We start from the raw sequence: 25898 nt of genomic DNA, 5'->3' as shown, positions 1-25898 counted from the left end.
ATTCAAATTTGAATTATAAACTGTTATGATGCCAAACTTGTTGATATCTGTAATACATTGATAATAAAGTTCTTTAATTAAATTTTCAATCTTCACTTTTCTGTACCACACGACACTATTTTGCTCTGAATTGCCCATTTTTGATTTTCTTCTACCTCCTACATGACCTCCTAACTTTCCATGGAATTTCACACTTGTACTACACATATCCCTGAGCTTTATGGAAGTTCAAGCAATAAAGTGAAAGCCACATGCCATGCCCCTCATAGAAAGTTGTCCTAAATTCTTTCTGACATATGCTATTGGATTTTTTGTAACCAACAGGAAGTGAAGCCTTCAAGTTCCTGACAGTTACAGCACCCTAATCTCTTGGAATAAACAGATTTGAGCATTTTGGTGTCACTTTATTTGTCGGCCACTGTTTCAGCTCTGCTTAGCCACATATGGTAATCATTTAGTCCATTTTTTAGCCAAGTTAGGAAGCTAGGACTATATGACATTCTATTTAATATACATGGCAATATTTCATATTCTAAATTGCAAATCTGAATTTAAAAAAACATTTCTAAAACACATTATCGTTACTAAGAATTAGGGATAAACTTTGACATCGACTTCTATCGTACGAGTACAAAAGCTTGAAAAAAAAAAAGACAAAATTTTAAACATAAGTACTAAATTTCTTGATTTTTATGCATATTTACTGTTATAAAAGTAACTAAAGTGTAAAAATTAAAAACTTATTTGGTTAGATAAAGAAACTTAAATGAAATTAAATAAAATGCATGCTGGTAACTGGATCCATTGTTTACGTAAAGCTGTCCAGCGTAACAAATAGCTATTGTTGTAGTCCAGGAGGATCTATGTGCAACTGTAAGAAATCAAACTCTATTAGCTATGGCTATAAAAAAAAAGTGTGTAATTGTCTGTTGCAATGTTTAGTTGTTCTAGAAAAAAAGTGTAAATCATATTTTGGATTTTGCGATCCGTGGCAGTTAAAAGGTCGATCATTTATTGTGATTGATGGCAACTCAGTTTTATCTGTGAGTCACAAAACGGCAACAGAGCTGCTCCTGCTGCAGTTAATGGGTTAATTAATTGTAGACACAGATAATACATTTAGGTTTGGAGGAAGGTGGTGTAACTGTTAAAATGTTAGAGCAATATATTTCATTAAAAAACTGAAGTAGTGGATTACAAAAAATGTGTGTGCACAATTTCACTTATCAGAATTTAAATCTTTCATACGATGCTCACATGCACTTTTATAATTATCATTTCCATCCACTTGATAATTGTAGGAAAACACAAGTACCCAAATCTGGGCAATTAGAACAAATTCTCCCCCTCTCAAACTTCTTCCACCAATATAATGCCTAAATTTCTGGATATATATCACAATTCTAATATAACTAACCTGCACTGAGTGCCTGGGCGTCGGGTACAAGGTTTTGCTCTTGGGTCTTGTCTTTTGTATGGTTCCACTTCTTTTGGATAACAACAAGTTTCACTACACTCATTGATGTCCCAGCCACAGTCACATTCCTCTCCTTCCTCAACTATTTTGTTACCACAGAAAGGTCCTCCATCCTCTTTAACGTGATAAAAAACAAAGGATAAAATTACGGTGACAAATGGGCAATGAAAAAAATTAGTGATAAATGTTTTACGGAAAAAAATCAAGTTTCAAACGAAGAGCAAAAGTCACAATATATAGACACATACACATTAAGATCAAAATAATGACAAGTTTTGGCAACTTGAAAGCCTCAGAGATTTAAATAAAACAAAGATAAAATGTGAAAAAAATTTCAAAGGAGTTTTAGAATGAAATCTAGATAATATGTATCTATAAAATTTCTTTTATTACCACCAAAATGTTAATAAATAGTGATATTTTCTTAGTCATACAATTACAATGAGTAAAATAATTAAGAGAAGCACAAAAAATACAGCACAATCATTAAATAACTGATATTCCCATATAAACATAAATGAAACTCTGGAGTTTTTAAGACATGGCTTGAAGCTATTTTTTCATCTTATATTTGAAGGTCTTTAACACTTTCCTATTCAACATTTTTTTTTTTTTTTACAAAGCACATGAAAATATTAAGTTTTAATAATTGTGTCTGATCTTCTACCCTCAAATCACAAAAAAATAAAACTACAATTGAAATTAAAAGAATCTTATTTGGATATAAATGTTATTAAAATTTGTTTTAGATAAAATTATAAAAATCAATCCAAAGTGCTAAACCTAATTTCAAAATAAAAATAATTCACATTAATTTACACTGAAGATTTACCTTAAAAAACAGTCTATCAATCCTTTCATTAAAGAGCTTAATAAGTATTTATGAAGTTATTTTAATACTTCTTTACACAGCTTAAAAGAACATGTATAGAATAAAACCAGCAATTTTACTTACACTTATGGATAACATAAGATATACAAAGGATGAGTTGTTAACCAAAGATGCACCAAAATAAACAAAAAAGGCTAACAAATATGATGAAAATACCCTATTCTTAGTTTTCATATTCCAGAGGTGTATAAAAACAACATTTTACACATGCCTTTTGTTCAATAGCAGAATTCACAATGGCCAAAAGTCTACACGAGATGCTATTAGTAAACAAAATGTAAAATACTTTACTTAGAGATGTAAAGAACCACATTAGACCTAATGAATGTGGTGAAGATCATGTTCCACAAAAGTGAATTATGGAAATAGTGCAAATTTGTAGTTAACTCCATGTGCATGGGGTCAGTCCATTGGACTAATCCTGTGTAGGAGAAGTAATGTTGAATATAATTACAAACTTATGAAGCGTATCACCACAAAACATAGCAAGCTTTTGTCAAAAACATCAAATAGTTACTAACGATTTTGTACTAAAGACATGTCTGTCAAATGCCAAAATCAGTCTGACTCTGAGTCTGGGAAATTGAAGTGCAAAGAGATGTTCACGTTAAAATAAAAATACTTTTGCCATCGTACAGTTAGCAAATTGATTTGCATAACCTCTACAGCCTCCTAAAGACCTATCTACAGTTTTACTCAGTATCCTTGTATATTGTATCTGATATTATCCCTACTCTAACACACACTTTTGGGAAATCAACAGTGTAGAGTTACACAAATACTGATAACTCTTGACATCAAATTCATAATACCATGTTGCATGGCACTCTATACAAAGTCAGGACACGTACACTTTGACCCAAGGATTCGTATATAGGATTGCATTTTTTACCACATTCATTAGGTTTAACAAGTTTCCTTACTTTGCCAGAGAAAAAAAATTTCAAAACAACCAAAAAAAAAGTTTATGATATATATTTATATATTATTGTTTAAATTTTTCATACACTACATATTTTTGCAAATTACCTTAATTTCTTGATAATGTATCATTCTTGACATAGTGAAACCGATAAACAATGTGCCATTTTATTTACATATTAAAACAGTTCACTTGTCCAAACTTACTCATTGAACAAATAATCTGTATTGAATATAAAAAAATAGCACCAGAACATGTTGTCTAAAATTACATACTTCCTTTTATCAGAGTAGCATTTTGAAACGTACCTTTTCAGGTATTTTTTGTATATAAACCAAAACTGTTCAGTAGTTTTAAACACATTATGGAGACAACCCGACACTCACGCAGAAAGTAACAATAAAGAGCTCAAAATGATTTGATTTTAAATTCATGAGATGACATCATTAACAATCAACCTAGCCAAAAGGTATGCTATTATGTGTGTGTGTGTGTGTGTGTGTGTGTGCGTATCTCTCTTCCCTAGTTTTATATATAGTTATTAATATATTAATGATTTACATAAAACTCAACAGTCAACCACAGATGATTTGACAGTGAACTCTTATGTAATTGTGTTAGCACATAACAATAAATTATAACTGATTTAAAATTATGTTAGCATAAACAGTTGTTTTGACTTTTACAACACCAATCACTCTTAGGTAAGCTCAAATCTACATACTTTCTATCATAAGCTGTAAACAATAATAAGCAAATAAATGGAAGAATGCCAAGAAAGAATAAAGTTTAGGCTTTTAGCTATACTTCTGTACATATTGTTTGTTTCATAAACAGACATCAGAAGTCTTCGCAACTATCATGTATATAAATATTCTAGTTTTAGTTATGAAAAGGCAACCTAAGTGCATTTTACAAAATATTTTTATAACTGTGATTATTCAATCATAAAGTCAGAAAAGGATGAACTTACCCAAGAAACAATTTTCTTTGCCATTATTGGTATAAACAGCTTGCAAGACAGCACTGATATTTCTAACACTACAAGGAGAAAATTTATTGTTGTTGAATCGATCTCCAGATGTTGCACTAGCATACATGATGTAGTTCCCTCTACTACCACCAGGGCGACACTCTTCAGGATAGTCATGCTTAAAAAAGATAAAATCATATTGAGATTGATAAATAACACCACCCAAGTCACATATTAATCTTTCTTAAATCTGTAATGGCAATTATTTTACCTTATAATTTTAATAACAAGCTAATGGTAGAAACATCAATAACTCCAAAAATATGTTTTGAGAAACACCAATACAAATTTCACAAAAAATACATACAGTTACATCATTAGAGCTGGGTGATGCAAAATGATTACCTATGAACAGTGATTACATTGATTAGTGTCATGTAAATTAATTAATTAATGGATTTTATGATTAAATCCATTGATCTAATTGATCAATTATTCCAACATCTGATTAATCACAATTTTGATTATATTGATTACAATAAAAAAAAAAAATACAGCTAATGAAAATTATTTATTATTCCAATAATCAACGATTTGTAAAAAAAAAAAAAATGACCGGTTTGTCAATTAATCAATTAGCAAATACCACTAATCACCCAACTCTACATGCATGTTAATCAAATTTGTATGCCAGTTGCCTTGTGTAACAATCAAACTTAAAGTTAAATTGTATATGCTAAAATATTTGGATTATTAGCTATGCTTTTATCCAAAAATTATTCGTTTAACATGACAAGAAAGTAGTTTAAATTTTGAATTTAACTCACTGAAACCTCATAATATGCACAGAAAAAGGTGCTTGTAGTGAAAGTGTTAAACCTTCATTCTGTGACATAAGATATATTAAAAGTATAGTACTCTGCCAAACTGACATGAGCAGCCCTGAAGTAAATATGACATTTACTATAAGAAACTCCAACAAGATAAGCACTAAACTGAGCTGAAACAAACATATCAGTATCTGATAACTTCATTTTCCGCAACATATAGAGCCTTAACCCATATAAGTATGGAATCAATGAGATTCTGTGTTACAATCTGGTCCAGACTTTACCATAGTTCCATATATTTTGACCTCAGTTTGTTCAGGTTGGCAAGCATTGGTAAAATTCTTTATAAATGTGGATTGAGGTGTTCCCTGACATGTTCAGTAAGGTTCATATTAGGACCCTGAGGAATCCAGAGAAGAATTGGCAAGCCTCTATTGTCTTTTCTAGATAGTGGAGATTCTAGATCTTTGGCATGTGGCACAGTCTACCTGCAGTTAGTGAAACTACACAACTCCTCAGAAGAACAATAAAATAAGCTGGTTCCAAGAATAGAATTGTAAAGCACCAAACTGAAAATTAATGAACACCAAATTAGTATTTCCTCTGCACCAAATAGTACCACAGATGCTGCAGTGACTATATTTTGCCACTGCCTTTAAGTAATCATTCTGCAATACATCCCTAGCCTTCTTCGACACAAATCTGTGCCTACTTAAACTGCATTCTTGGAAACAGAACTGAAAACAGTTCAGTGATCTAAAGCTTTAGAGGTCTGTATAATGTTTCCCCAGTTAACTTCTTTCTGCCCTGTATATTTATATGTAACTCAGCCTATGCAGAACTCATCTTCTGGAAGCCAGTATGTTTGTAACAATTGTTGTGAAATGGACCTAGGAGTAAGTACTCACTAAGCAGAATGCCCAATTATACAACCTCATGTAAAAGTTGAAACAGATCACAGATTGCTCTAAATATTGTATATTCCTTCTGAGTTTCAGAATGCAGATTGCTGATATTTATACCACTGTGTGAGTATTTTGGTCTGTGCAACTATTTAAAGCAGCACTCATGTTAATCTGGTAAAGCAGTGTGTGTATATATATAAAAAACACCTTTGAACTACTTACTGGTGACCCAAAATTGTGACCTATTTCATGTGCTAAAGTCAATTCAGAAACCTTGGGAGGCACTCTACTGTTATAGTTGACAAAAGTAATAACTCCCGTATTGAGACTTCTTTTGTTCTGCACTTGTCGGCCTCCAATGTTTTCTGTATAAGATTTGTATTTTTCACAAATTCCTCCCGAAGCTCCTGTTCAGAAAAAAAAATAAAAGAAAATGGTTAAGCACATTATGTGTATATAATGACTGAATAATCTTTTTTTTTCCCAATATTAGCCATCTTGAATTGCTTGTAGTATTGCTAATGTAGTTTGAAGGGAAAAAATTATAAAGAATAATACTATCAATTAAATCAAACTTACTGTGATAAGAAACTATTCAATGATAAGTTAAGATTAAATTTTCGCCCATAATAAAAATCAAACAACCAGTACTGTAACAGAAAACAAATGAGGAGATAATGTGACAATACTAACATATTACTGCAAAAGCAAATTGAAATGAAAAACTTCAAGACGACTAATACTAAAACTGTTTTTACAAGACAAAAAAAAAAGAATTGTTTGATTTTTTGTTAGATTTTACTAAAACTACATGAGGGCTACCTATGCTAGCCATTCCTAATTCTGAAGTGATAGATTGAAAGGAAGGCAGCTAGTCAACACAACCCACCACCGACTGTCAGACAAAATAGTGGGTTTTGACCATCACTTTTATAATGCATCCATAGCTTCAATCTGTGGAATAAGACTTTTTTTTGGTGGTAATGAGATGTAAACCACAGATCCTTAGCTCCAAAGTCCAGCACATTAACCACTAAGCCATACTCAGGCTAAAGAAAGTGGGAATAAATTACACATCTAATAATGATGACAAATTATCTAAGGTACAGTTTGGCAAATAAGCTATTGCCTGTGTTTGCTGCATGAATAAAAATATAACAGGCTTAAATTTCTGTAACTAAAAATAAAATCAAAAACTATTAAATCTAGTTATATCAAATCATTTTACATCAATATCTAAACATTCAGACTACTGTAGAGAGTATCATTATTAAACCCCTTTTTAACTCACATTCTATATCATACATTAAACAGATATGTTACACATCAAATATTTAAATATTTACCAACAGTTTAGTAAGTCTACTTATTATTATGAAAAATGTAACAATCATTCAGGAAAGCTAGACACACAAAAGATACTTGCATGTATCGAGAGTAATAATAAGCCTGGAAATCTAAGAGTAAGAAACTGAACTAACGTTAATCTTGGTAAAAAGAAATATATATATTTTAAATTATCTACTGAAGTTTTAGTAATGACAAAATAAATTATATATAATACTTCTGTATTCTAATGTTCCTTTTCTTTGGTACTTATAAGTAAAATGTATTCAACAGTTAAAAATGAAAAATATTTGTGAGATATGTGTAAATAAGAATAGTTATACCTGAATCTGAAGCAACCCATGCTAAACCCAGAGTACCTCCAGAAAAATCTCTATATGTGAAAACATATGCAAGGCAGAATTCATCATGATTAGTCTGAGAGTTTAGATTCAGGAAGTTGGATACATCAATGTTGGGAATACAATAGGGATTGCTTCCTCTCTTAATAGGTGTATCACAAGCGGAAGAATCATTAATCTACAAATAAAAAAACAAAGTATAAAGGCATGTATTTATACTTGTAATTACACAAAAATAATATATTAAATTTCAAATTAATGACTTATTTTTATACTATTCAGCACCAGTGGGATCGCTGTTTAGCATCATAATATTCAGTAACTATGCTTTTTCAGTAACCATGTTTTCACTCGTTAAAACATCCAGTGTGAAGCACATTTATTCAACTGGATGTTTTGTTGCAACTTTTTTTTATACCTTTATTATATTTAATTGCAGATGTTTATATTGTTGTATGATAGTGGGATGGTTTAATTATGTATTTATTAAACTTAACATACGAATCATTTAACTTTTGCTTAAATTAAATAAAATAATTGTACTAATGTATAATACTTTAAAAAACAAACACCACTGTTTATATTGCTGCCAATTCGCATACTGCAAGTGATTCATGAACACTAACTTGTTCAGTTACTTGATGAGTTATAGTAAGAGGTCCAAAAAACCCCAACAACAACAAAAAAAGCCAAATATCTGCCCGTAAAAAACCAAGATTTTTTCTATAGTTAAAAAAACCTAGATAAAAATTGCATTGAAATGGCAAACAGGTGTATTAATATCATTAATATCTTAAAATACAGTCAATACATAAAAAGATATATAAATAATGACGTTTATTCTACAAATAAAAGTCAAACTTCCATTTCAGCCAATATTTCATCATCGTGGCCTCATCGGAGCTACTAGTAAAATAACTTTTTTTTTAGAATATATAGTGCAATGGTTTGTAACAAAATCAAACTAAATTTTATGCAATTTTGAGTGGAGAAGTGTAATGTGAGCATTACATGGCATTTACACTAAAATTCTGTTTCATGACGTTTATTAATTTCATTTTTAGACATTTATCTTTAGTTATTTTTGAGTTTGATATAGAAAGCCTGAAATAATTTATTTCAGAAATTTTACTTTACTTATTATCAAAACCAGGTTGAATTTCAGTTCCCTCTAAATAGGTAACTTGTCCCTAATGGGAGATTAACATCAATAATTTTTCAGCTCTGTGCAAGGTCAACTATAATTTATTTGGTGTATAAAAATTACTTCAAAGTAAGATTAATCTTTGCTACCTATCAGTAGTTGTGGTGCATTTAAACTATTCAGAATAAACCAATGCTAGATACAAGTCTAGAAGGAGGGACATTACACAACTAATTGCACTGGGAAATGAGTGAAGTTAAAGTGAATTAAATAACCATTTTCAGCACTTATTGGCATTTGTCTTTGTCAATTAAAACCAAGAAACTAGAAGCCCTACTTATAACATTATGGTAAAAAATTTGTAAATACAGAGCAAATGAATCTCTTATCATTGAAAATTAATTATTACTTTGTCATTAATTACACAAACTTTACAAAGAAAAATACTTGTTTCTACATCAAACAGTAATAATGTATAAAAAAAAAAAGATTAAGACTAGTTTTCTGATAACTGTGTAGTTTATTTTCAGAAATGACCATTTTGTTACCAATTAAGAAATTTAAGTATAACTAACCTTTACTCTCTGAACAACAAACTTTATTCCAGTATATCCATTAAAATTTGTATCTTCGTATATACGATTTACTGCATTGATGTGCTGTGCTACAAGTGAAATAATTTCTTCTTTAACTTTTGTATCAGTAGATTCATGACGTTTCACATGCTCCCAAAGAAAAGAGTCTGTCTGAATATACAAAGAACATGCTCTTCTATCTGGAGTTCTTGTGGGCTGAGAACGAGGAGGTGCCCTCCACTGAATTTCTCTAGTATATAAGTTATGATAATTATTCTCTTCAAGCACAGACCTTTTAGGTCTTTTGTTATCTTTGGCTTCAGCAGAACCCTGAAGAAGACAAAAAATTATATACATTTTCTAAACATGAAAAGCAGAAAAGTTCTTGTTGTACACACACACAAATTCAAAATTTAGAAGTTTTTAGACCACTCTCAATTTCAAAAATACCAAGAATAAACTTGCAAAAGAATGCTACAGAAAGGTAGGATTAACTAGACTTAAAATAAGAATTTATACCTTTAAAATTCTTACTAACCCCATGTACACAGTTAGGAGTCAAAAGTATATAAGCCCTGACCTTTTACAGAGTGCCATTCAACATGGTATTACATATTTAATGTCAGAGTTATTAACTATTCATTTCAGTTTGCATTGCTTATGTTAGAGAAAATACCAGATATAATATACATGGATACTGAAAAAAAAAAACAACTGTATATAAGCATTTCAGACATTCTGCCAATGCAATATGAAAACTGTATGATAAATAAAAGTATTTGTATTCCACACATGAACATCACCTTGACTCTGACTTGTCCAAATTTAGATCAGAATAATGTCATTAATTCATAGACATATCTTGATTACAAACACTTTTGTGACACATCTAATTTTTATGTACAACAGACATGTGCATTTTAGCAAAAGCTTGCCACATTTTGTGCAGATACATATAGTAAATTCCCAATAAGAGGTCAGTCCAATGGTTAAAACTTTCCTTAAGCTAATTATACATAATAATAATAACTTCTTCCTGACGAAAGCCAAAAGTCAAAATCCTGGTGTTTCTATTTTTCCTCAATTACTTTTTTTTTGTTTCTTGGTTTGAAACAAGAAGAATGTTTCACCCCTTAGAATATACAAATGTCTACTCTCAGCATAAGCTTTAAAAAATTAATTCAAAACTGTAAGAACTCAATACACTCACCATTAGCAGAAAAAAAAAAGGAATATCATACTAAGCTAGTGAGAATTAATGATTATTCTAAAAGCAAGGGAGACAATTCTGTTTAAACTAATCTCACATAAAACTGACAATGTCAGTGAAATGTTGAAACTGCAAACTTAAAAGCTTTATTATACATTTTAAACTAAGAATAACAAAATTATTCTCTATAAGAAACCAACTTTCTCTAATTATAGCTCTTTGATATTATAAAACCATGTATGTTAGATAAATTAACAAAACCACTTTTGGAATAAAATATTAGTACAAAGGCTAGAAAACTAGTTTGACACACAAATTTGCCTGCACAGCTTAAGTTATGAAAGATTGTGAAATTCCCTTCCAACTCATGGTCAGAAAACAGTTCAACTTCAAATGACTTTCAAAGATGCTAAAGTTTTGTATACTTTTAATAATACAGCCTTCAACAATTCTTCATATGATTTTTAGTTTTATTTATCATTTGGACTGATTTCTAGTTCATATAATGTTGAAAATCTCTTTTATGGAGAAATATTACATTATTTGTATTTCCATTTTTAATGTTCATTTTGTGTTCTGTTTTTCATGTGTTTAAACTTTTTTTACTGTTTTACAAACATGAACTTTCTCACATGATTATCATGGAACAAAACAAATGCCCTATATTTTGTCTTCTTGAACAATTTTGTTTGAAGTCGGGTAATTCTTAATAGGATTGGGGTAACTGTAAGAGAAAGAATCATTTTACTTTAGGATTTTCTTTACGGGTTCAAATTTTTTTGGTGTACTTCTGGCAGAGTAGTTTCCTCTTATTTTTCTAGTTGAAGTCTTGTCATACTTTCAAAGTAGTTCCTAAATCTTGTTTGTTAGAATAAGTTTAAGTTTTGTAACATTCTGACACTCAGATTAAAGTTCTCTACAGATGAAATACTCTAATATAAAAACTTTTCAGTCATTGTTGGTATTGTATAAAACATTCAGACAACTAATACACATGTTCAGGAAACTCAAATTATTAAAAACAGCAGGATAATTTCCATATATATATATATATATATATTTTAACTTCCATATTTGCATACTAGTCAAAATTCACCATACATTTTGGAATAAATAATTTGTTTTTACAAACTTACTGGTAATGAGCTAGTTTCTTTTACTTCTGGATCAGCGGAATTACTAATATCTTGCATCCACTGAAGTGTATTTCCTGTAACACCACAACCAGCAATTCCTTGTCTTTTAGCAGCAAAGGGATCTTTAACATCATTGGATGTATAAATGATGGAATGAAACGGTTCTGTGCTGTTCCCAAAATATTTATGTGCTCGCTCAACATAGTACGTTTTTCTTCGTGTGTGAATTTTTCCCTCAAATACTCCTTTTCTTATTGAACCATACACACTTGTGTTGGGTTCTCCTGTTCATTAGAAATGGGAATAAAAATGTATTTAAACATTCAAAAAATTAAATGTGTAGATATCAACAGTTAACATTCACAGTTGTAAAATTTAAAATTGTATGGGAAGAACCTACAACATACAATTTTTTTTCATTGTGTATTGATAAAATACACAGAATTTTTTAGATTTTCAACAGAGCTATAATTGCTTTTTGTTTAAAAATAGCGGGGTTAGATAATAATCTTATTTATCTGCATGTTTCTGTGTTTTCTAAACACGTCAGTTACAAATTCTTAACTAAACTGGTGGAGAGAAAAAGTGACAAAAAAACTATTTGTTATCTGTTCTATATATTTATGTTCCTTGAAATACCTAAATGTAAAAAATTCAAAAAGCATACATCATTAAGTTTGTTTGTCATTAAGCACAAACCTACAAAAAGACTATCTTTACTCTGCCCACCCTCGGTATATAAACCTGATCTTTGGTGTCATAAGCCCTCAGACTCTAATACTACTTTTATTCTTCTCTTGATTTCATGCTAAGTATTGCCTCATATTTCTCAATTTCTGGACATATGTTATCCAGGTATGCATCCTTTGGTTGCTTACACAAATTCCTGATTTCCTTATCTATTTTTTTAAGAATCTTCTCATTTATTTTCGTTTTTACCCCCTTCCTTCTAATCCTCACAATCTTCTCCTTCCCAAGAATTCTAATAGCACAATGTAAACCCCATTTACTAGGTATGACAGGATAAACTGTGGTCAGATAATAAAAACGTTTAATGTAATTTAAATACTGTGACATTCAAATAAAAGTATCAATTAAAAAGTATACTACTAATGATCATAAATTGTTTATATTTTTCAATAAATCTTTGTGTGTACACAACTAATGAATACTTATTATTTGAAAAACTTTGTTCAGTTAGATAAGTGAATGCTTAACTCTTACTCCAAAATCATTTTGGCTTTTGCACTTTAAAATGATGGAAATGTAGCAATCAACTAATATAGGCTTACTTCTGAATTCATATTACTCTCAAATGATATGACTCTTAATAGCACTGCAGCAGTGATTTTGGAAAGAATTCATTGAAATGGAAACCAGCACTCAATGTTCATTTCCAATTGTAAGAGTTCCCCCAAATAAAAATTAATTACAGACAACAGTAAAAATACACAGGCTACACTATAAGTGCCATAGTATTTTTATTGAAAAAGTTCATCTCAAGTGGATTAATGAGAAATAATTATGAATTATAAGAATTATAAGTGCATAAAAGACTGGTTAAAACAATTGAAAAAAAGAAGAAAGTTCAAATGTTTTAGTTATAAGCTGTTTGAATGCATATTTCAAGTATTAAAAGGCCAACTAAACCCTGTAAATGGTGTTTGTGTCAAAATTTTACTATTTTGTTACATGTAAAAAATAATAATTTAGCACATTTAAATAAGGCATAAGCAGCAGTCCAACCATAAGTACTGATGGGTGAGGTTCAGTTACTATAACAACCACTACTGTACTTTGTGCATGTCATCAAATCATGTCACATACAGTACACATTTCGAAATTACCATATTGTACAACTGAATCTTCTTTCAACCCAATGTGTAAGTTATTCTGATGAATTAAATTATTTATTCTTGAGGAAATGTTATAAGAAACGCAGGCTGTACTCTTTAATTTTATAGTTACTTAAAATAAATGGGTAAAATGTGTCTTATTAATAAGTCAATTTTTTCTGCTAAATTCTATTTAATTTATTAAAACTGTTTTTTGGGAATCCAATGAATAAAATTTTTAGTATTCATTAAAGTAAAAGATAATGTCTAACATTTTTTTTTGATTGACAAAACAAGTATCCAAAAATTACTTCAAAAGTAAAGTGAACATTTATGTGGCTTTTCAAACTCATTACACTAAGAGATTAATACCTAGTGTTGGAAAACAATTTTGAATCACTCATGGTAAAATTATGAAAAATCATAATGTCCATCAGACACGTGTATTATGTACACTTCAATAGAAGAGTTGAAATGAGTAAGACAAAAAGTAAATGTTCACTCTTTCCATAAGCACAACTAAATGATAACTCACCCCACAAGATACCATTATACAAATGTGATGTGTCTAATTCTTCATGATAACCATCTGCTGTTTCAAATATAATATCTGGTGATAATACTTCCGTGTCTCTTTTTAATCTCAATTGAAAATGCCTGGAGAAGATAAGAGTGATGAATTTCACACAATAAAAAGAAATATAATACATTTCAATGGTATTAGCAATGTAAATAAAGTATATACAATTTTCAGAAATGTTTTATCAATGTTGTTAAGCACAAAGATACACAAAAAAACCATCTGTGATCTGTCCAGCACAGGTCTCAAACCAATTTTAACATCATAAGCCCAAAGGCTTACCACTGAACTACTGGGAGGATTTTTGTGAAATGAAAATTATAATTAAAGAAAATTAACAAAAAGCCAGAAATATTTTTCTTCTTATTGACTCTGGTGACAAAATGTATATTGTAGATTTAATTTGCACAGCTAACTGAACTCATGAGAAAAATTTTATAAAAGATAAAAATAATAATTTTGATTCTGGGCTACCATAAAGACTAGCTTAGAAAACAGAGAAAGAAAGAAAAAAGTTACTTCTCAAAAGTCTTCACGGTAAAACATACACAAATTACATTTTCAGAAAGTATGGTAAATGTCATGTAAAAATGCAAAAATCCATGGTATTTTACAAGAATGTGAAATACAAGATGGTCCAAATTTATCTTTCATATTCTAAAATGTAATGATTAAATAACTAACAAAATACAGCCATGCAATTTTCAACATCTTGTAACCCAATTCAAACAGTGTTTATTGTTATGTCAGTAGACTTATACTTGTACACCACTAGAATCTCTCAGCACATTTAACAGATATCCGTTTTCAGTCCATGTTCATTGTAACATGCCCATAGTTACAGTGGGAATGGCATCTGTTATCCTGGTCTTTAGCTCCATGATGCTTGCTATAAGTATAAAGATACACAATGTTCTTAACATGCCCCCAAAGAAAGAGATCTAGTGGAGTGACATCTGGCAAACATGGAATTGGCCCATCCCATCCAATATATCACATTGAGCCTTTTCTTGCTGTTATGTTAAACTTGTATTAAAATTTTCTTCATTACCTATTCAAGCCATTTCCAAGCATTATTAGTCTCAAAGTGGGTTCCTCATCATCGAATTTGATGTCGTAATAAGTTAAATGAAGACCCGTTTCCAAAATTCACAAGTCTTCTCCTCATATGCCTTAGTTGATCCCTCAAAGTTTCACTTGTATGAAGATGTCTTTCCAGAGGAAGATGTATGCACTATTTCAGAACACTACAATATGATTACAAAAAATAGCTTTTGAAAAGAACTGAAAGTTCTCTACCATAATGAAACCTTCAGGCACTTGAAAAACCCTCTTGACCTTTTAGCTTTCGTGAACAACAACGGACTAGTCAACACATTTCCTGAAACTTTGAAAATGTCAGAAATTGTACTTGTAACTCCATTGGTCACTGCAGAATTGGAGTTACAAGTTACAATTTTTAATTCACTTTAGCACTCTCAAGTGAATTAAAAATTCTCCAGAATTCATGTTTCAGGACAGATTGAATACACTTGCCATTTTGTCCAGTTTTAGAGAACTAATCAAGAGCATTCCACAGTTTATCATTAAGGTTATCGACCTTTTTGCCACACAAAAAATAGAACGAGAGAGTACCTTTACAAGTTAATGTTCAAGGTAAACTTATTCGAAAATTTCAACAACATTAAAATTTTTCCAAATATAGTTATACCTACATACAAGTCTATAAGGTCTATGGATTTTTGTAATATTGTGTGTAAATGAATAAACTATGTTGTATGATACAACATACACTTTCTCTCTCTCTTTATATATATTACTTCTAAAATGACAAAAAAATAAAATCAGCCTCTAAATTTTACATTTGCCCCCACATGCCTCAAAGGTCATGAGCCACCACTGCTCATTTCCATTCAGGAACATTAAGCCTAGCCCTACTGACTAGTCACATAATGGAAGCAAAATGGACTATTAAAAGTAAATTATGATGATGGGTTTAACTTTTAGTTGATTATCACTTATGAGTATATATGCAGTTTTTTGTTAAAGAATAATCTATTATCTTTATTTATAATAATCAGCTTTTGGTGTTATTTGTTCATACAGTGTGCCATTTATATATATATATAAAAGATAGATTAGTTTTGTAACAATTAACAGTGTACAGAGCATACATGGTAATTACAAATTACACATCCTGGGTGAAACACTTGATCTCTGTCAATACAAGTCATGTAGTGTTCAAGTACTGAGCCACAGAACACTCGTATCTCAGCTTTGGTAATATTTAAAAATATAGGTAAACATACATGTAGATACAAACTTACCTCCCATGTGCATGAAAATTTATAGATACAAGAGAACTATGGAGAGAACGTTTGGCACGCAGATGACTTTTATGTATCTCTTCTGGATTATAGGACAGTGGTTCATAGTGCTGAATGTATTCATTAAGCTGATTAGCTACATATAAAAACAAAGGCATATTAAACAATTTATTTGTGTGATTACTTCACAAATGACTTTCAAACTTTTCAGATACCAAACAAAATAAAAATTGTGTGTACTTTTAGGACTTTATAAACATGCAACTTCATATTTGATGTACATTCTACTAACGGAGTCTCATAAAGTGAAAAAAATTTAAATAGCAAATGATAAGAAATTATGGAGAAGAAAGAAAAACTGTAACAATTTGAGATTAATGTATATTTGTACGAGTTTTGTAAAGTGTATTTTAAAAGAAGTATGTTCAAATTTAATTTTACTCTGGCCCAAAATAAATATCTACTGGTAAAAATGTTTTTACAGGAAGTCCTGTGTGTGGCTCTCAGATTAAGTTTAGACATCATCAAATGAACAAAATTGACACGCACAAAAAATGTATATTAACATAATTTTTTTAATTACTTATTTCAAAATATTAAATTATTATTATTTTGATGAAACTATATGCTACTTAAAGAAATTAAAGAGAGGTTTTAACAGGTTATTTACTATATTCAAATGCATACTTTTGAACACACCAGTGACATTATTTGTCAAAGCAGTGTATTTATAAAAAATAATTACAACTAAAAGACTGAACTAGTATAAGAATTACAAGTGCATGCAATGAGAAGTGACTACTTACACATTAAAAAAACCCAATTTTAGTTATTTTATGAAGTTTTGAATTTAAAAAAAAGTACTACAACTAAAAGGTACTTAAGTAAGTTCATAAAATATTAATGTCATAATAGGTTATTATTTTCTGTTTATTCTTTAGAAAGATAAACTTTTTCTAATTTTTGTTTTGATTCATAAAAACCATATACACAAATCCAATTAAATATACAAAATATATTTCTGTTTATTATATGTTATGGTCTACAAATCAATGTAAACTGTGAAAAAAATGCTTAAGTTTTTACTAAAATGAAACCAAATTACTACAAAAGTTTGATAACACAAATTCTCTATCTAAAATATTTTCAAAGTGGCAAATTGTATGTTATCTAAACTACTAAACTGGTAAAAATTTCATATAATACACACACACGCACACACCCTCTTTCTCTGTTATTCCTGGAAATGTACTATACAAAATGTTGTGTAATTGAAGATACGTGCAATAATCTAGAGATTTTTTGCAACTTACAATAAACTAGATCGGTTACTTATGTTTAATTTTAATATATGTAAGACATACACATAGATGTATGAATGTGTACAGACTTAATAACAGAATACCTCTATAAAGTAATTCCCAGATTATTATACAACTTGAAATGTACATGTAACATTCTATACTTTTAGATACTGTATATATTTATGACTCATGACAGTGGTTAACCATGATTCATGTCAGGCAAAGAACAAGTAAAAATAAATTCTGATATCACAAAAAAGCTAACCAGCTGAATTCAGTTCCCACTCATTCTCACAGTGAAAAAGACAAGTACATTATGTTCAGAGTTAAAATGTAGTTGTATATATAATAGAAAAAATTAATCTCTTGAAATCTTAAACTAATAAATTTTGTTTCTTACCTTAACAGCTTTTAATTAAAAGAAAATCTAATAAACTGCAAAACGATTAACAATACAATGTACTTGTACAAATAAGTGACCTTACAGTTGAAGGTTGAACATGAATGACACAAATAATAATTCTTCACCATTGTTCTTGTACAAATAAGTGACCTTACAGTTGAAGGTTGAACATGTATGACACAAATAATAATTCTTCACCAATGTTCTTGTACAAATAAGTGACCTTACAGTTGAAGGTTGAACATGAATGACACAAATAATAATTCTTCGCCAATGTTCTTGTACTTTCAAAATGTTTTACTGCCTTAACACACGCATGTAATTGTATGCCAGTTAGTGGTAACACTATAATACGTGTCCACATACACGCATTCTATGCCTAAAATACAAAATTCACAATGACATCTCACATTATTTTAGTTCAAAGCTTATTAAAACCACAATAGATATCTTGAGACTTTCTTATAAAAAAATCTAGATAACATTATAACTTTTAAAAGGATACACAGTGGCATATCTACACAAACTTGTAATTATTGGTGCTTCAACCACTTAATCTATATGAACACAGTTGCTGATTTTGTGATAAAATAAATAAAAGTGGAAACATGTCTCAGAAAAATTCTACATTTCAGCTCTTACAATCAGCATCAAATCATACATGCAGTTTATAACTACAGGCGTAAGTTGTACATTACAGTATTAAATATTTTATTTCTCGAGTCTCTGACACATTAGATACCTTAGTCCTAACTTCTAATATCCCATCTGAAGGTTTCTGTATACTTGTTATCCTTTACAAACTTTAAATTTAAAATTACAGAAACTCTTAGCAATTAATCTATAACATGCTTCAGATTTATTGTATACCAGTTAGTGGTAACATTATAATACATGTCCACATACACGTATCCACAGGGTTTCATGTACACGAACACAATGACTCAAGATTTCCCACAGTAGTCATCATGAAAATGCAAACAAACAAAACAACCATGAAAGAAGTTAGTTACTTGTGATTATACCTCAAAAGTATTTTATACATGTAACAATGTCAGTTATAAACATGTGTAATTTTGTTACAGCATACAAGCCACTTGTATTTATCATTTTTCCACTTTCCCTTATTTTTACACAAGAGAAAGTCCATTCCTCCAAAGAAACATTAAAGCCTAGAATAAATTGTGTATATTCATATATATACACATATTGTCTCTAGAAGTTTTCATATATGAATTATGTCCTAATAATATATTAATTCTATGTTTATATGCTTACAGTGTGAGTGTAGACTTCCTAAAGATACAACCTTACACTATATAATAAGTATATAGATGTATGATGTTCATAAGTGATAGTTTTTGATGGAAATTGCATGCAGTAGTCAGATTTATAAAAATAGTTATTTTATGTTGATATAAATGTAAACAAGAGTGAAGTCCTAACAAAATTCAGAACTTCTGGTACAGATGTTTGACCAAATAAGACAATGTATAAACAAACATAAAACAGCTGTACTATCATATGCTCTACAGTGCATATAAATAAAACAGAATGCAAACTGTTTTTATAAAGTACTACTGTACATAACATACACACTTACACAGTCTTATCCAACAAATACACAATTACAGTTTCCAGGAAACTACCTTACTTTGATGAGTCATCAATACCACCCACCCTACCCACATATCCTGCTGAAGGTCAACAGGATCTATACCAAAATTTTAAAAGCTCATGGTGACATCCTACAGTGTATATATTCTAATATGTAATAATCACACTGTTGAAATTAACTGTACTTCAAATGAAAGTATATTTCATGTTTTAAAGTAGATGTATCTAAAAACAATTTAAGTTTTTTTTTCAGCTTTAAAATAACGTTGAAAAATATGTATCACATATAAGAATATTTTCTTAAATCAGCTCAAGTTTATGAAATGGTAGATACTTAAACTACAGTAACAGTATAAAATAGAATTATTAAACAAAACATAGTTCAAATTCACTGAACAAAACTTAAATATACCACTTAAGGGATTACCAATATCTAGGGTTCTTAGATGTCTAGAAAAGGATGGTTAGGTGTAGTAAGGAAATAATGTTTCATAATCTCATAATGCACCAATATGGTTTAAACAGTTCCAAAGCTTGACATTAACAAATGAACAATTGTCAAAAACAAGTAAGAGTTTGGTAGGGCAAGCTAATTGTGTTTTTTTAGTCCGACTAGACTTGTAAATATTTTCTGTATGCACTGTCTAACATTTATCTTTTGAATAATTTATTCACATTTTGTAAGATATTCTAGTCAAAAACCCAAATCTATATCTAGTAGAGTATTATGAGAGATGTAAGTAAATGTATGTTTATGTGTATACATAAAATATTTTATATTAGTGTTCAATAGGCTTTTTTTAATGATTCACTTGCAGAAAAAGTTGAATTGAAATCAAATGTGTGCATAACACTTTGTTTCAATAACTAATTTCAAATAAAGTTTTAGCTCAGCTACTGTTGCTTTTTTTGTGCACAACCCAAGAGAAAAAGGAAAGGTTTAAGATACTTTTTATGCTTAATGCACATATGCAACATTTGTTTCGTAGAGCTTTTGTTAGGATGAAGGAGAATACCAATACTATAGCAATATTTCTAATCATACTATACAGTGCATACATTATACTTAAACTTATTTCTAAAGGTTTGTAAAAAAAAATATTGTGCCATATTACAAAATAATGAAAAGTTTAATTTATTAAAGCTTCTTGTGTTTGTATGATAACATAGTTTTTCAAACAAATTAAACTTGTACATACTGCTACCAGATCACAAAAACATTTATACACACACTTCTAAAATTATGTTGGTCTAATGTATATGTACCTTGTAGATGTCACAATAGCACTTTGAGTTCCACAAAAGGTAATATAAATATGAGTTAGTGATTAATGCTAAGTAAAGCTCTAAATCAACAGACACAAAATATTAGCTGTGTCAGCTTCCTGTTGAGGGTTATGAAAGACAGAATTTCTTTGATAAAGACCAAAGTAAATACAACTTCTCCATTCCTTTTTTTAGCTGTGTGCACATACATTGCAGGTATACAAGTGAGCCTGAATTTGTACACTATAAAACTAAATTTGAAACCATTAATAACTGCTTCTACATAAAGATATACAAGAAAGGACAGTCTACCTAAAATGTGTACTTAATACTAAATCCCAACACCTTTACCCCGGATAGTAGCTTTAATTGTTAACAGCTTGTTCAATCTGTATACTTTCAACTTAAAGCTAAACCTAATTTTTAACACTAGTCTCCCTATTAAGAAATTCCACATGAAAGACTACACCACATGTGTACTTGGCCTATATATGTTTAATGTTTAAAATATATATAGTGCACTGTAACTAAACTATTCTTGCTTCATGTAAACAATCCAATACATATTTACAAAAAAAAGACTGATAATAAAAAACAAAAATACTTATTAAAACACACATCGGTCACACCATAGCTGTGTTTTCTGAAATTATAAAAATATAGACCAATAATTTACCTCATGGTTAAAACATACTCTGGGGAACCAGTTCAGATTTTTAAACCTAAACAAATTAATGATAATTTACTAGATACTTCAAAACTTTCATTTGTCCATTTCTAATCTTGCAAGTGCATTACCTTTAAGTCAGTGTGAAAATGTTTCAAAATAGAATTGAAATATAATTTTTCAACAATCTTTTTTTTACAAATAAAAGTTTTGAAACTTAAAGCACAGTCTATGCTATTAGTCAAATGAACCTCAGACCTATTAACATTTTGTTAATTATGTATTATAGTAGTGTCCCAGTAACCCTTAACATATAAGTGTATAAAATACTTTTATATTACTACCACTCATACTATTATTAAATCACTCATGAATCATTTATTTCCTAACTCAGTTATTTCAAATCATTTTTGTTAAATGCTTTATAGCCAAATATCTGATTATATGAACACATTTCATGTTTTTATCATATGCAAATTGAAAAACATTTGCATGATACTATCACAATCTTGAGAATTTCATCATAACTTAAACAAAACCTCGCCATCAGCATTATTTATGAACCCAATCCCTACCTTAACATTTTGCTTATGTTTAACATACTTAAAAAAATATTTGTCATTAGTTTTAACATTATCAGGTAACTGTTTCTCATAAGCCCTTTTGAATTTCCTAATTTCATTTTTAAACAAACCTCTAGCTTTCCTATACTATAATTCTGTAAATCTTCCATCCTATTTATCAATCCAACCTCTTACATTTATTGTGTTGAACCTTGAATTTCTACATTATGTCTTTTGTAAACCAATTAGATTTAATCATCACTGCCACCCTTTTCTTCCTTTTAGGAACATGCCCATCTTGAATTAAAAGCAATTGATTTTGATAAATTTCACAAATCTGTCCCATAACACTTTCCAACTCATTATCCCAAATGATAAATCTCTTGGTCTGAAAACTGACTTTCTGAAACTTAGCAGCTAACCTTTAATTTCTTTTTATCTCAACGTGTAGCAAAACATCAAACCTAATTATACCCTGATCATTCTTCCCTAAATATTTCCCCCACTTCAACTCTTGCAACTACATCTTCATTAGTGATTAACAAAAATTCTAAAATTAAATCTTTCTGGTTGGCTCTTTGACCACATGGTATAGAAAAACATAATGAATCATTTCAAAAAAATATCTTCCCCTCTTTTAAATATTGTATTGCTACTTGGAATTTAAATATAATTTGATGATATTCTTCAAATCTAACCATGTTCCATTAATTCCCTTGACATCACAGTCTTCCATTTCAAATTGAGTCCTGAACATTTTATTCCTGATACTAACATTAGAATAACAAGAACTAAACTTATTTTTAAATGTAAAACTTATCTTTTTAACTATTATACAACTTGTTATACTCTAAAAAATAAACATTTTTTCCAATTTCCTCATTGCCATAGCTATCCTATCAATTTGTTTATTTCCAATCTCCTAATATCTCTTACCACTATGCAAGTTTAGTTTAAACTGTCTTTAATGAATTTCTTTAGAACTTCCCCCAACATTATCCTACTTAACCTGCCTAAGAGTAGCCCAGATTTCTAGCAAATATGCCCTTATCCTGAAAACTATCCTACAGGTCCAACCAGTTCATCTGTTGCACTAAGCATATCCTTGATAATTTTTCATTTAAACCTAGGATCATGCTAAGTAACTCATTTCTGCAACTAGCCCAAGAAAGCACTCAATAATGAGCAACATGGCTACTTATATAAACCTCTTAAAGATATCTTTAAACATTTTAAGTAACTCTTCTTATTTACAACTTCCAACATCATTCACCTTTAAAACCAAAACTAATAGAATATTCCCAGGTTCTAGCAACTAAACAGTCAACACACATTCACTCTGATGTCCTGCACTTTTCATCTAGCAAACAAATTCTAGTCATATTTCTATGCTCCCCACCACAAACAACTTTAACAGTATACTTAATGAGAGAGTCCCCTATTACGCATACCTACTGATCATATCCTTCCATTTGGAAAGCAGACAAGGGTTAGAATCTATTAGAGACTATAGACTGGTACCTAAATGTTAACTGAACCTGCCTCTAGCAGCCTAACAGATAAGAGCACTTGTTTTCTGTCACATTGTTAGATGCAGGATCAATTCTCACGTGCTGATAGCAACATTTCTTGATATACCAGATAAACCATATTGGTATTAGTAAGCTTTATTCTTCATTCATATAGTGAATGAAAAAGGGTCTAAGACTTATTAACAGTGGTGGAAATAGGTCAAGGTGCAGTGGAAGACCATTCTTGGAAGTAAACATTTAGGCCTGGTCACTGTTCCAACAGTGACTTTTAAAAACAATTGCTTTCCAATGAACTTACTATAATGAAAGTATTACACTTCAAAATAGTGAGAGCAAGCTGCACATTTATGTTTCTCATCGTAATTCATTTCTCAGCATTTTGATATCTAACACTTTACTGCTTTTGGTTCTGGACATATAATTAAAACATCCAAAAACTAGCATTTTTATTAGGTACAAAAGGAATGTCACAAACTTAAAACCTATAATGTATAGAAAAAGTACTTTAAAACAATATTATATCATTTATTATGCACCACAATTCATAAATTTAATTTACATTTACCCTTTTACATTATGAACATATGACACTTCATTTGATCCCTTAAATTTACAGCTACCTGAAAAGTTCAATGCAGATATATAAATATATATAAACATTGTGTGTATGTGTGTCTAAATTACTCAATAACACAACTGTCCTATCAAAGGTGGTGCTCATATGCCCTTGCAAGTTATTGGACTGAAGTTTGCAAAATTATCCTACCCCTACAGTACAGCATCCCATGCAACTGAATTTCATCATCATAATAGGGTTCCCTCCTTCCCAATGCTGCTTTTTCAGTTATTGACGCACATTTCATTATTTGTAAGGCTTAAATTATTGTAACATTAACTTTTTACAATAAAAAAAAAACGCAAAAAACATGCGACTTATTCAATTATGATACAGGTACTTATAATTACACTAATAAATAAATAATTTGCATATGTGTGTGTATGTATATATATATATATACATATATATATATATATATATACACATATATATACACACATGCAAATTAGAAATTGCAACCCACGTAAAATTATAATAACTAACGTTAACACTTAAACATGTAAACAACCTAAAATTTGTAAAAGATGCAATTTAATTATCTATACACTCTTACAAATAATTTATTTATTCCCATAAGAAAATATGAAATAACTCAGTTTATTTGTGATTAAGTTACGTAATAAAACCTTATAAAATTCCATAGATTAACTTTTTTATTAAGTTAAAAATAAAAGTAAAAGACAGAACTTAGGCCTACGAAAGTTAATGCTACCTATTGAGTATTGTATAAATTAATGATCCTAACGTTCACGTTTGTTAAGACTTGTAGTGGTAAAGGTGATCAGTTTAAGTTGTAACGCTAATGTTTATGTGGCAACTGTATTACTGCTATTGTGACTTGTAACAGTAAAACTATCAAAACAATAATTCAACAGCAATAAACCTAACCTATGCCACCATTAATCGTTATGATGAAAAACCCGATTACTCACCATTTTCACCTGGACTGATAAAAGTCACAGAAATCCAGAAGTATGTTAAAAGGGTTCTTGTTTGTTTCATATCTTCATTCGGCCAAGTAAAAATAAGTAAAGGCCTTAAACCGCCCTTGTCTTTCTCACTTTCATTTAATAATTCTTGGTCTACTTAAAACTTACTTTATCTTAGGCTAAGGGTAGTGAACTTGTTATGATTTTTTAGTCATGTGTATTGCGCATGCTCAACGTGTGACCTATCGTCAAAGCAAAGTGGGTTTCCGTAAGTGATATTTTAAGTTGTACGAATGTTATTTCTAAAATGTTAGCATTTGTACGTTCACGATAAATTTGGAAAAGAGATTTTCATGATAACTTTATATATTTCCAATAAATATAATTATACAGAAACGAGTATATAATTGCGAAATACGGGAGCATTGAAACTGTGATTCGTGAACACCCATCCATATCTGTAAAAGTTTTCCTTGTACGTTTTGTAATTGGATTACAATTCCG

At 29.8% G+C, this 25898-nt stretch overlaps 1 protein-coding gene across 1 annotated transcript in view; it reads right to left on the bottom strand.

Annotated features, from left to right (window-relative positions):
* LOC106457284 (disintegrin and metalloproteinase domain-containing protein 10-like) overlaps nucleotides 1-25623 on the bottom strand; it is a 43522-nt gene extending 17899 nt beyond the window's left edge. The window contains exons 1-9 of the mRNA XM_013916673.2: nucleotides 25398-25623; nucleotides 16495-16630; nucleotides 14123-14244; nucleotides 11753-12036; nucleotides 9407-9736; nucleotides 7670-7865; nucleotides 6222-6406; nucleotides 4265-4442; nucleotides 1418-1592 (exon numbers count right to left, since the gene is read on the bottom strand). Coding sequence (XP_013772127.1) covers nucleotides 1418-1592; nucleotides 4265-4442; nucleotides 6222-6406; nucleotides 7670-7865; nucleotides 9407-9736; nucleotides 11753-12036; nucleotides 14123-14244; nucleotides 16495-16630; nucleotides 25398-25467 — 1676 coding nt within the window. The 5' untranslated portion in view covers nucleotides 25468-25623. The remainder of the gene's footprint in view (nucleotides 1-1417; nucleotides 1593-4264; nucleotides 4443-6221; nucleotides 6407-7669; nucleotides 7866-9406; nucleotides 9737-11752; nucleotides 12037-14122; nucleotides 14245-16494; nucleotides 16631-25397) is intronic.
* Between the last annotated feature and the right edge of the window lie 275 nt (nucleotides 25624-25898).

Source organism: Limulus polyphemus, unplaced genomic scaffold, assembly GCF_000517525.1.
Source record: "Limulus polyphemus unplaced genomic scaffold, Limulus_polyphemus-2.1.2 Scaffold311, whole genome shotgun sequence".
In the NCBI taxonomy this organism is placed as follows: Eukaryota; Metazoa; Arthropoda; class Merostomata; order Xiphosura; family Limulidae; genus Limulus; species Limulus polyphemus.
Note: the sequence above shows the minus strand (reverse complement) of the source record. Positions and strands in the feature narration are given on the sequence as shown.